At 49.5% G+C, this 13,609-nt stretch overlaps 1 protein-coding gene across 2 annotated transcripts in view; it reads right to left on the bottom strand.

The window, feature by feature from the left end:
- The window catches only part of NBEAL1 (neurobeachin like 1), a 1,045,477-nt gene that overhangs the window by 666,104 nt on the left and 365,764 nt on the right, over positions 1-13,609 (bottom strand). For both annotated transcript variants that reach the window (XM_078680248.1, XM_078680249.1), the window contains exons 5-6: positions 12,306-12,387; positions 464-591 (exon numbers count right to left, since the gene is read on the bottom strand). In XM_078680248.1, coding sequence (XP_078536374.1) covers positions 464-591; positions 12,306-12,387 — 210 coding nt within the window. The remainder of the gene's footprint in view (positions 1-463; positions 592-12,305; positions 12,388-13,609) is intronic.

Genomic DNA, 13,609 nt, shown 5'->3' with positions numbered 1-13,609 from the left:
CATTTCCCTTACCATTACCCTTCCTCTTACCATTACCCTTACCTGGCTGTGCACCATTCCCCCTTACCCTGATGCACACCATTCTCCCTTACCCAGCCCTGCACCGCTCCATCTTACCTGGCTGCGCACCGCTCCTCCTTACCCGACTGCACACCGCTACTCCTTACCCGGCTGCGCGCCGCTCCTTCTTATCCGGCTGCGCACCGCTCCTTCTTATCCGGCTGCGCACCGCTCCTCCTTACCCGGCTGCGCACCGCTCCTTACCCGGCTGCGCGCCGCTCCTCCTTACCCGGCTGCGCGCCGCTCCTCCTTACCCGGCTGCGCGCCGCTCCTCCTTACCCGGCTGCGCACCGCTCCTCCTTACCCAGTTGCGCACCGCTCCTCCTTACCCGGTTGCACACCACCCCTCCTTACCCAGCTGCACACCAGTCCTCCTTACCCTGCTGCGCACCATTCCCCTTACCCAGCTGCATTTTGCCTCCAGGTTCGGTATGGATCATACAGGCTTTCACAGAAGGCCAGTGCATGTCTCACGAAGTCTTCAACAGGAGTCTGATCTTCAAATTCTTTTTCTTTTGTTTTGCTTTTTAACTAAGAGGGGGAATAAGTATTGCATAAAGATTATGATGAGATGATACAAATTGACTTTGGCATCAATAGATTTTATGATGTTCACCATGTTGTACATCAACTAGTATCCAGTAGCGTAGCAAAGTAGCTGAATACTTCCACTTTTCAATCTATATATATATTGCACTTAATGATCTCTACACAAGAGGGCCTACCTTGCATGCGAATCACACTGATAATTTGTCATTTAAATGATACACCATGTTTTTGTATCCCTGTATTTTTACGATGACATATCGAGGAGGCAAGCATTTACAATGCTGTAAACATGCACTGAGAGCTGTGCTCTGCACCTGCGCTTAGATCTGTCACCACCTATTTTGAAATGGGAGTTACAATTTACCCAGGTGGAAGACCATATGCCTGGAATAGAATCTACGCTGCAGAGCTCCTCAATGATCTTAAAGTATGTGCTAAGCTCTTATCTCCAACTGGACACTATTCTGTAATATCAGATGAATAGCAGTGCTGTAGATCCGAGTTGTACCCCTGCATTAAGATCTGATTGTACACCTTCTCGAGATCTGGCTACACACCTGTACTGAAATCTGTGCTGTACATTTGTACTAGGATCTGTGCTGTAAACCAGCATCAGGATCTAGCTGTACACCTGAGCCAGAACCTGGATGTACAATTGAGCTGACACCTGGCTGTACACACCTGGCTGTACACGTGCACTAGGTATTGACGGTGCACCTGCTCTAAGACTGTACAAATGCTCTTGTATCTTACTGTACATCTGTGCTGAGATGAGACTTTACGCTAGAGCTGCTCAATTCATTGGAATATCGAGCTGTACTACTTGTTGGAGTTCTGGACTATACAAAGCTCAGAAAACTATTGTTAGAAATGGGGATTTCCGGTTGGCTAAGGCGTGCGCCAAAGCCAGGCAGAAACCACCATTCTATGTCAGGGCAAGGAAGTCATCCGCCAAGATAACCCCTGCTCACCCCCTTGGTAGCTTGGCAAGAGCAGTCAGGCTTATCTCGGAGGCAAGGTGTAAAGCGTTTGCGCGAGCACCCAGCAACAACACCCAAGGCTCACCACAAAAGAAACTCCACTCAAGGTATATATAAAAATAGCCTTTGTTTTATACCAAACACATTAGATAATAAACACACAATTTACACTGTGCCACTGGCACGGGCAGAATTTACAGGGGATTATATACACAGGACAGGATCACATGGACCACTGTCAGGAATAAGCCCTTTTGGAACTAGCACTTGGTAGAAATAGCACTTGGTAGGAATAACACTTAGAACATAGAATAATTGTAGCACAAAATAGCAACTGTAGCACACAACCAGTAACCACTGGTAAAAGGTAAGTACACACAACGCAACCCTAACCACCTTAGGCATATATCACGCAGGTAACCTTGAACTCACCAACAGAACCTACATTAGGAAAAACAATCTCCTAAGCATAAACACACATTTGGAGGTATAGGCAACAAGCATCGCATAAATCACAATAGGCAAGTATCACATTTGCGCCACAAATCACATAGAACTGACCCCAGGCCAACCTTGTCTCTCAGGGGCTCACATGCCCAATGTCCTGAATGTCTGGGCTGGCTGCGCAAGCAGGGAGAGAAGATTGCGCAAAAGAACAGGTCTAAACGAAGCAGCTGCCCACTAAGTGCTGGGCAGCTGGGGAACTGAGCCTGGCACCAGCGTGCCTCCTGGCTCTTCTTCGGGCTCTTTAAGCAGCAACAGTGCCCAAAGCAATGTGGGAGTCCCGCTCAGGGGGACTCGAAAAAACGATGGCCACTTGGTGTTAGAGCCTCCTGGGCTCTAGATACAAAATGCCTCCAGGAGCCTTTTAGGTTCTAACTAACAATGCCCGGGAGCCTCGTGGGCTCTGACTGAAAGGTGGCCCACAACATGGGAGTCCCGCTCGGGGGACTCGAAGCAAATGCCCCCTTGGAGCTGGGATTAAAGGGGGAGCGGCCCGCTGCCTTCTGGGGCCGCTCACCCAGCCAAAGAAATGCCCCCGACGTTGGAGCCTCTCGGGCTCGAGATACAGAAAACAAGGGCCCCCTAAGTAGATATGTACGCCATGGGGGAGCGGCCCGCAACGGCAGGCCTTCTCAGAATGGGCGCAGAGTGTCTCTGGTCCTGCAGCCACGCGGCACCCAGGGAGTCCCCCCCGAGCCCGTCTGGACTTACCAGGCTGCTACTCCGGTGGGGTCCTCTCCTGGGTCCGGGCGATCTGGGCAGCTGCTCCGGTCCGTGGGCGGGGCATGCTGAAGTCGGCAGCCTTCACCCGGGACTGGACTCGAACTCGCGTAGGTGGGGTGGGCTCCCGTCTCTCCGCACGGCAATCTTCCACTCGTGGGGCTCCCTTCTTCCGTCTTGGAAGCCCCGCCTCCCCGCACATCACCTCACCTGCCTTCCGGGTCGCGCTGGGCAGCGGCCCAGAAGAGGATTATCTAGCAGCTCGGGCCGCGGCGGTGCAACCCGGGGTAGGCACCCACTGAAATGCGAGGGTCCCTGGCGGGGTTGGCACCCGTCAGGGGATAAAGAAAAGTAGAAATACGCGGGGCAGGCTCCCGCTCGGGGGATACAACGGCAGATAAGCGGGGTAGGCACCCGCGCCGTAAATCAGCCAGGCAGGGGGGTCCCCACGGCGGGGGATCCCTCAGGGCAGGGATCACTGCTCCAGTGGCGCAAATGCGCTATTTTCAGAAGGGGAAGGCCAGCGCTTCCCAGGGGCTGGCAGGCAGGAATCCCAAAAGTCTAGGCAAAGTCCTTTAGAAAGGTAGGCAGGGGGAGCAAAGGCTGGGCACAGGGGCCAGCTCACAGGGCACTCCTGGCAGGGAGGCAGTCCCTAGTGGCGGTCCTCCTGGCGCCCAGCAGCAGCAGGTCCCTCTCAAGGTAGGATCAGGAAAGAGAACCTTTTGCAAGGGGTCACAGCCCCTTTTTATACACATAAATCCTTTGTCTAGGCTGCAGGGTTAAAGGAAAAACCAGACGCAGCTGGTTTTGGAGCACTCTGTTTTGCTCAGCCCCTCTCCTCATTTACTAGTCAGGCTAGAGTCATCAGTCGCACCACAGGGGGCGGAGCCAGCATTGTGTAGGGAAAGCCCAGCCCTATTCAGGTCCCAGGTGCACTCCTCCCACCCATCTGGCTGTCAATCTCTCTATTCACCACCGGGGCAGCCCCATCCTGACAGTGGCGTCACTACGGTTGGTGTCACCCGGTGCGGGTAACTCATGGTGTCACCCCCTCACGACTTACTGCATGGACCATCTCACCCTCTGCCTGCACATCTCACCCTCTGCCTGCACATCTCACCCTCTGCCTGCACCTCTCCCCTCTGCCTGCACCTCTCCACTCTGCCTGCACCATCTTTCCCTCTGTCCGCACCATCTTTCCCTCTGTCCGCACCATCTTTCCCTCTGTCCGCACCATCTTTCCCTCTGTCCGCACCATCTTTCCCTCTGTCTGCACCATCTCTTTCTCTGCCTGTACCATCTTTCTCTGCCTGCACCATCTTTCTCTGCCTGCACCATCTCTTTCTCTGCCTGCACCATCTCTCCTTCTGCCTGCACCATCTCTCCCTCTGCCTGCACCATCTCTCCCTCTGCCTGCACCATCTCTCCCTCTGCCTGCGCCATCTCTCCCTCTGCCTGCACCATCTCCCCTCTGCCTGCACCATCTCCCTTGCTGCATCTCCCCTCCGCCTGCACCATCTCTCCCTCTGCCTGCACCATCTCTCCCTCTGCCTGCACCATCTCTTCCTCTGCCTGCACCATCTCTTCCTCTGCCTGCACCATCTCTCCTCTGTCCGCACCATCTCCCCTCTGCCATCTCTTCCTCTGCCTGCACCATCTCTCCCTCAGCCTGCACCATATCCCCTCAGCCTGCACCATATCTCCCTCTGTCCGCACCATCTCCCCTCTGCCTGCACCATCTCTCCCTCTGCCTGCACAATCTCTCCCTCTGTCCGCACCATCTCCCCTCCGCCTGCACCATCTCTCCCTCTGCCTGCACCATCTCTCCCTTCCGCCTGCACCCTCTCCCTTCTGCCTGCACCATCTCCCCCTCCGCCTGCACCATCTCCCCCTCCGCCTGCACCATCTCCCCCTCCGCCTGCACCATCTCCCCCTCCGCCTGCACCATCTCCCCCTCCGCCTGCACCATCTCCCCCTCCGCCTGCACCATCTCCCCCTCCGCCTGCACCATCTTCCCCCCCCCGCCTGCACCACCTCACCCCCTACCTGCACCATCTCACCCCCTGCCTGCACCATGTCACCCCCTGCCTGCACCATCTCACCCCCTGCCTGCACCATCTCACCCCCTGCCTGCACCATCTCACCCCCTGCCTGCACCATCTCACCCCCTGCCTGCACCATCTCACCCCCTGCCTGCACCATCTCACCCCCTGCCTGCACCATCTCACCCCCTGCCTGCACCATCTCACCCTCTGCCTGCACCATCTAACCCCCTGCCTGCAGGCAGGGGGTGAGATGGTGCAGGCGGATTCCTAAAGATTGTCACTCAAATGGGTATGAAGAAAACTCTGTGCTCTATCGAAGCGCACAGCAAATAGCCCCTAACGTTTCAACACAATAATTAATCACTGAAACATAAATTCAGCCAGCTCCAGCCAATCACAAGCCAGACAGTCACTTCACCTTTATTACACAGACATGCCAACTTCTAGAAGTGGCACTTCCACACTAGACACATCATCGCGCAGCATTTCATCACACAAGTCCGCACATACCAAACTCGACCCTGCACTCCACACGCATCAGGAACTACCATGGACGCTCACATTCCCCATGCATTCCTATGGGAGGGCAGGCTAATCTCACAACATGCACTCAGAGTGCGCACGCACTTTACACTGGGACACAGTGAAAGTGCGCAGAAGCCAAAAACAACCAACACCAGGTCACCTATCAAAGCAAAAAGTTTAGGGGTGAACCTGCCAGAAGGGCCAAGTCCAACAACTATGTTTAAAATTCTGCTACACTACTCTGCTGCCATCCAAGGCTGCACATATGACAGGGGATCTGTGTAGAATACCTGGGCTGATACCAATGCTGCACACTTTTACAGAAATCTGGTACTCCAGCACACTCACTGTACACTTCTGCTAGTAAGTGCACTATTCCTTGCAATGCAAGACGGCCAGTGAAGTTGCACTAGCACATGGCAGTACACCAGCACTTATATATAAGCAGGACTTCTGTGTTGGGATAAAAGGTGCATACATGCGATAAAAGCCTACACTGACACCACAGCATTATCTCATCTTCTCAGACATCTGACTATTGTTAGATTGTTGCCACTCAACTCCAACTAAGTGCTCTCACATTTGAAAGTCTAATGCTCCTCATGGACAACTCTCAGTGACACTGGTTCAGAAGGGAACCTATACCTATCTCCCCATCTCCCAGGTCCTAGCAGGTGACAGCCTAAAGTTTTTTTCTGGGGTACAGCAGCTTCGAGGGCCAGATGCATACAGCCCAGTACACCAGTGTAAAGTTAAGTCTAATAATCTTTTTAACCAGGATACTTTTGTCACTTTACTTATTTAATGTATGAAAGGGTTTGCAACCAGTGAGATGCCTGATGAGAATACAGACTGCGAACATCAGAACAAGTGAGAGTGATTGTGATCACATTCAGTACACTGATTGTTAGATTGCTCTTTCAAGGCCCCTCTGAGAAGAACCAAATGTTTTCCTACCAGACCAGCTCTCCTGGGATTCGTTTTGTGGCCCACCATCATGAAGCTACCAGGTTCTGCAATGATGTGAGCCTGTTCTGCCCAGAAATGTTTCAACTTCCTAGAACCAGAAACACATGCCACGCCCTGACCACAACTGATTAGGAGTAGGGAAATAAGTCTAATTGGGTATGGTCTCTTGTTCAACTATCCCCAACTGACAAAATAAGTCTGAGCTGCAGAAAAAACCACAAAAAAGCCCCACCATCATCAGACCTGCATGGACCGTGCTTGGTACTGCTTGGATGCTGGAGAAGCTCATCACCCTTCTTTAAGCTGACAAGAGCAGTAAGATGTTATACTGGTCAACTCTACTATTTTTTTTTATGGAAGCCAATGTCTGTTCAAGGACTTCAGAGAAAGCTGACCAGAACACCAAGACTGCCCTCGTTAACCCTCTGTCACGAGGACATGGTCCCTGTCACGGACGGACGGGGTGTACCTGCTAACTGTTGTCCGTTTCCACCCCGTCCGCAGGATCCCTTGGACGTGTCCTGGAGTTTCTCTACGCCGCCTTCGCTGACACTGCCTCTGCCCCTGCCTTCCGTGACGTCAGGGAGGAGTTCCCTGGCATTCCCGACATTCAGCCACTTAGGAAGGAGGTCGTCATTGGACCCGAGCCAATCGTTGGAACCTGGGGCGTTTAAGGAAGCCCCGTGTCTATCTGCGGCGGCGGAACCTCCAGGAGAGAAGCTGAACCGCGAGAACGCCAAGACCAAAGTAGACGGAAGTACCGACGAGCCACTTCACAGGTTGCCGGAGCCGAGACTCGACAAGCCAGGAGGCCAACGGACCCACGAGCCGCCCTGCCACACTTCCAGGGGAGAAGTGTGGCTCCACAAGGTACGAGGGCGTTTCCAAGGGTTGTTTGGTACACGGGGCGGGACAGGGTAGTGTGAGGGTGGTCACAGGCTGTATCACGTTCCCGGCGTCACTTTGCAGTACCGACCCAACTCCACGAAGGTGGTGGAACCCTGGTGATCCCTCACTCCCCTGCCCCCCCTCCCACTCCTTGACGCCATTTCAGCCTTTAACGCGGCTGTTTGTTTTCCTTTCTTTCCGAGCAAAACCGGACCCGAGAAGAGACAGAGGGAGAGCCAAGACGGGGACCCAAGAGAAGGAAGCCCAAGTCCAGAAGGAATCCCCACTTATCGGACTCATTGCCAAACTGTATGCATCTCCGCTCTCTTGACCACTTGAAACAACTGTCAATAAAAGGGTTATCTGAGAACCTCAGTCCGTAGCATCCATCCTTACCCGGCCCAACCGTCACACCCTCACATAAGATCAGTAGAACTGCCCAAGTACATTCTTCAAATGTAGGTGAACCTCCTACTGCCACACCCTCAACCTTATCTTCTTAAAATTACTAACAATCCAAAACAAGCACCCATACCCCTGGACTGGACAGACCACTTTGCCATCCCCAGCTCTTTGCTCAGCATCCCATCAACAAACCAAAACAAGGTAAACCTAAAAGAGACCATCAGATCATTCATAGACTTCTCCATAGACAATCTAAATCTTGAACTCATCTCTCACCCTATCAACTTCCTGTCTGTTGGCCACTCTCGTCTAAACAACTTCAACACGTAAAAAAATAAAACCTATCTGAACATGCATACCTGTCTTAAAATACACAAGTGCAAGTCAAAGCCTCAGCACCCTGATTCTATAAAGGCCTTGCTGACAAACAATCCATCTGCAGACAGGAAAGAAAATGGGAGAAAAATAGATTCCTGAGGACATCATCATACTGAAATCCCTCCACACAACAGACAGATAGCTCAGCCATGTAATCCAACTACTATACCAACACCCTGAATGAAGCCACAAACAAAAGTAGAACGTTTTTCAAACAATCAAGCACTCGATCAACCCCCTACCACACTCACGTATTCCTCACTCACAGGGAAGTACCATGTTATCAATCTACTCTTTTGTAAAACAATACAAGATTTAATAGCACATCAACAACTTTAAGCCTGCTTAATCTCTTACGCCCACCACTTCTTGTAGAATCCTGGAATGGTCATCTTTCATCATCTATGAAGATGATGTCTTACACTTGTCCTTCATCAAAGCTCTTGCTGTTGACATTCTCTAACCCGCTATTAGTCAATGTCAATGCCTCCCTCACTAAAAGAATCTTTTCAGAAGCTTTCAAGACAGGTCAGATTCAGTGACTCTTAAATAAATAAACACTAGACCCTGTTGACCTAGCCAGATACCGACCCATCATTGCCCTACCATTCATCGGCAAAATCATTGAAAAAACTGTTTATGTTCATCCCCAAGATCTAATGATTGCCAACCAACTCCTGCACAGCTACCAGTCTGGCTGCAACACAGAGACTCCTACCTTACACATCATTGTCAATGCCCTCCTCACCACAATTGAAGGTGACCCCTGCCCCCTGATATTGCTGGACCTCTTAGATGACTTTGACACAATCAACCATTCCAACCTCACATGAACCTGGGAGTCATGAAAGGGTCTCACTGACAATGTCCTTCAATGGTTCTCTTCCTACTTTTCCAACCGATTCCAGTATGTTCACAGGACACCAAGTGTGAAAAGATTCCAATCATCTGCAGGGTCCCCTTGTCCTGTCATCTTCAACCTCTATATGGAGCTACAGAAAACAACATCAAGATTTACCAATATGCTAATGATACACAACTCTAGCTTAATGTCTCCTCTGCTTCAGATATCCAACTCTTGAAACACTGCCTGCATATTATTCAGACCTGGATGTTCAGCACCTACCTGCAGCACAACCCAATCAAGACATAATTTCCGCTATCTGCCAAGAACAACAAAGAAGAAACAGTACGAACCTGGCTCAATCATATGAATCTTGGCAGCTTTGGAACCTAGCTTTTACTGAACGCCATGTTACCTGGATCAAGGAACATACTGCCAAAAAACAAAGAGAGCCTGGTAACAGCTCTCTCTTTTAAAGGAAGTGAATTTATTTTCTGGAAAGTGACTTCAGGACTACTGTTAAAGCCTTCATACTTGTGGACCTGAATGGTGGTAACATCCTACTCCATGGCCTTCTAGACTTGACACTGGCACCGCTGAAGGCACTCTACACATTGCAGCTCATCTCATCCAAGACCTGAAGAATTATAATCACATAATTTCCCTCCCGATGGAACTCCATTGGCTCCCCTTGCTGACCTGCACCATCTTCGATACCAACAGCATCATTTCGAAAGCCATCATAATGATTGGCACTCCTGCTTATCTTGCAGACCATTTCGTGTTCTTTGGAGGTTCTCAGCACAACCACAGGTAGTGCACCAACATAATGCGGACTAAGGAATGTAAAAAAGAAAAAGGGCAGCAGGCCTTTTCCATCTGTGCACTCAGGATCTTGAACAACATCTCTGTATCCATTAAGAACTGCCCCAACCCTGCTCCAAATTAAGAAAGAGTTGAAGATGCACACTTAAAAAAACACTACATCACAAACCAGCTACCTCTCCTATCACTTGATGACTTTATCCTGGACTTTGACCACATACGACCTCCACAGCTTTTTGGCCAGGTTCATGCTATGGAAATACTACATCAATTAATGCTTCTTGAAAAAATGGCGCTTCCTGGCGAGTACAATTCCTCTGCTCTAGCAAACGTTGTTAACTGCTGTAGACATCCCCAGCGCACACCAGCCTCACTCCACTATGACTTGAGAAAAGGTTCATCCCTAGCCTTTACCCAGGTAGAGGGAGAAGTGCCTCAAAGACACACTTGGGGGTCCCTCTGACCCAGGTTGGGAGCACAGGGGTCCAGAGCCCGCCTTATTCGCTTACGGGGCGACTAGAAAGCTCAAGTAAGTGCTTGCAAGATCTTTCCGTGTAGGTTCACATGCCAACTGCATCCCAGGGTGCAATCCCAGTTGGAATCCTTCCATCTGCAAGATCTCTCGCTTGGATTCGCAACCATTAACCTATGGGCTAGTATTGTGTGTTCAGAGAATTTCTAAACATTGAGTTTTCAGAGTACCCTAAATCTACCCTCATCAGCCAGTGTAGATTGAATCCAGTGGCACAGTGAGCCCGGGACCCACATCTGGGCATACCTGGCCACTGTAAGGTGAGAAGGTAAAAGACACACAGAAGATGGACAGAATTCAGATCAAATCAAACATTCACTCCCAGTCTCATGCTCACTGCGCCACTGGATTCAAGCTAGCCTGGCTGATGAGGGGTGATGCCCCAAAACCGGTCCCAGGATGCTTGTTTCCGGTCCAGAGAGGACCTGGCTTGGCAGTTCGGGCTGGACTGTTGCCATAAGGAACAGGGTCAAGACTGATTTGCATATGGCTGGGTCCAAACTGGGGTGGCGTTTTGAGCAAAAAAATGGTGGATTAAAGCCAGATTCTTGTGACTGGGGTTAAATGTTTGCACTGTTCAGCATTCCGTCCATCAATTGTTTCTTCGGCATTTGTCGCATTTAGTGGGACGCGTATGCCCAGACGTGGGTCCCATTCTCAGTGCGCCACTCGTTTCAAGATAGACTGGCAGATATAGGGTGATGCCCCAAAACCGCTCCTAAAATGCCTGTTTTCCCGTCCAGGGAGGACCTTGCTTGGCAGTTTGGGTTGGACTGTTCCCTTGAGGAAAAGGGCCAAGACTGATTCGTATTTGGCTGGGCCCAACTGGGGTGGCGTGATGAGCAAAAGAATGATGGATTAAACCCAGATACTTGTGACTGGGGGTGAATGTTTGCATTGTTCAACATTCTGTCCATTCATTATTTCTTCTGCAGTTGCAAGTAGATGGACATAAAATGCAGGTCTATACGTAGTTTAATTTGAGAAGTCTCAGCGAGAAGTCCAAATATTTGCACAATAATTACTTGATACACCATACAACATATTATGGGTGACATAAATCTGTCCGATTAAAGATGCACAGTAATGTTGAGCTTACAAGGGATGTAGGAAGGTGCCCCATTTGAAAGCATTTCTATTCATAGATATGATGCTGAAAGAGACTGTGGAGATTATGAATTTAGGCCAGCAAGTTTAAAGATTTGAATCAATGAGTGTAAAGTATGGAAAAACACAGGGGCTCAAATATTTTAATGAACAGACTGTAAAAATGAGAACGCAACAGAGTTTATGAAGCCACTGTTATTTGTCTTCTATACACAAGGCGAAGTTTCCACATGGACAGCGCTAAATTGTTTATGACTCTTGTATTGGTTACTTTGCAAACATCAAAATATTCAAAAGTGCTAGCCTGCACAACACGAGGATACGTCGTGAAAGCAGGGTTTCACAGTTCAACTGAGAAATTGTTAATCTTGTACTACTGTGACCTTTTGAATTAACCTGCTCAGCCTGGTCTGAATTACTGTATATGACTTACATTCCCCACACAGCTCCGTTCCACAATTCTCCCCTTCTTGCCATCAGAAAAATATTTTTCATCTGGGAACAACAGTTAGATAGCTGCATGCCAGAGATTCCTTTTTTTAAAGGGACCTCTCCCGGTAATAATTTTCTTATTTAGCAAGTAACATGGATACCTTCACAGCCTCACAAATGTCTTTTATTTCCCCAGAATCTGATTCATCCACCGTGTACGTAAAGGTGATCTTTGGTAGAGAATTTTGCTACATCACACGTTCGTATTAAGCAACCAGGACACATGTAACAGCTGTGCTGGAGATACACTGTTCTCCTGTAATTCTGCTACCGACCATCCACCAATGCTCAAGGTCAATGCCCCAGCCTGCACAAGCACATACGCTTACACACACACACACACACATATACACACACACTCTCTCTTTCACTCACTCACTCATACTTCCAGTAAACCACGAGAGGAAGAGATATAGGCAGCGTGTGGAACTGTGAAGAAGCACACTTCCTACAAGGATGGTGCCTGGCTCGTACTGTCTTACCTGTTGAATGTATAGGGTTGTCATGGTGATCACGTGATTGACGTATGAACAGCTTCCAATTTCATCCACATTGTCCAGATTTCTGTGGTAATATTAAACAAATTACTGGGAAGTTGTGACGATATTTAACCTAGTGGCACATTTCATAAGCCACTAATACAACAATCAAAAGAGTGACTCACAAAAGCAGAGAAAATATTATAGATAAGTAAATATTATAGGGCTTTAAGGCAAATGAAAGGAAGAAATAAGGAAGAACTGAGGCATACCTACTTTAGATGATTATGGCGAATTTAGCCGTAGTCGCAATTCAAGTCCATGATAAAATACCAAAATTATTATTTTTGCAGTTTGCGGGAATGCAAGAAGAGGGATGCATGCCGACCCCAGGGGATGATGTCAGAAAGGATTTTGAGAACATTTAATTTCTATTGGTTTATTTAAAATGCATTTACAGATCAAGCATTGACTAAGCCAATTGGTCATGGCAAACCTGATTTGCCTGGGGGCACGTCCATAATAAGGCCCAGATAAAAAGGCCTTCAGCTCTTTGTTTCAGCCTTCCCATGCCATCTTCACACCACTCCAACACTACCCCACATAGACCCTCGCCTTCATACCTAATCCCTGCAAATATTTCACTGCAACCTGAACCACACACAAACCTGCAACAATAAGGCACCTGCCGCTGGAGGTGGAGTCACATGTAGCACCATTCTGGGGCCTTATTATGGAATTACCCCAGAAGCGTTTGGCTGGCTTTGCGCGCACTTGGGGCCCTTTGGTATTTTTGAAGGGGCCACAGACGCTTGTGTGACCCCTTCTGTAAAACCAATAGAGCTGGTGCACATAAAGCGCCAGCACTATCTTCATAGGGCATTCCCTCATTTGCATTTGGAGGGGGGCATCCCCTTGCAGGCAGGTGTAGTCACTCACCGCACCCACCTGCACTGTGAAACACGGAGTGGCTTCAAAGCAGCTGCTACATTTTTCAGCAGAATTCACTGCCTGGGGGAAGTGCATTCTATGTAACAGGGTGAGCTTTTCCTGTTTACGACTGGCGCACCTGTTTTAAGGTGCCCTCAGGGACAAACAGGAAAAGTGCTCCCTTTACATAATAGAGCCCCTAGTTCTCAACACCAAGCCCATCCTGCTGCAGCGGCAGTTCCCGCCTTTCAAAGGTCTTTCTTTCCCGATGTCTTTCGTGTCTCCTTTCCATAACCTCGTGGTCTTGTTTCTCCTGCCTCTAGCTCTCCATCTCTTGTGTTTAGATAGCCTACCACCTCCACGATTTGTAATGCTAT

Source organism: Lissotriton helveticus, chromosome 3_1 (assembly GCF_964261635.1).
Source record: "Lissotriton helveticus chromosome 3_1, aLisHel1.1, whole genome shotgun sequence".
Classification (NCBI taxonomy): domain Eukaryota; kingdom Metazoa; phylum Chordata; class Amphibia; order Caudata; family Salamandridae; genus Lissotriton; species Lissotriton helveticus.
Note: the sequence above shows the minus strand (reverse complement) of the source record. Positions and strands in the feature narration are given on the sequence as shown.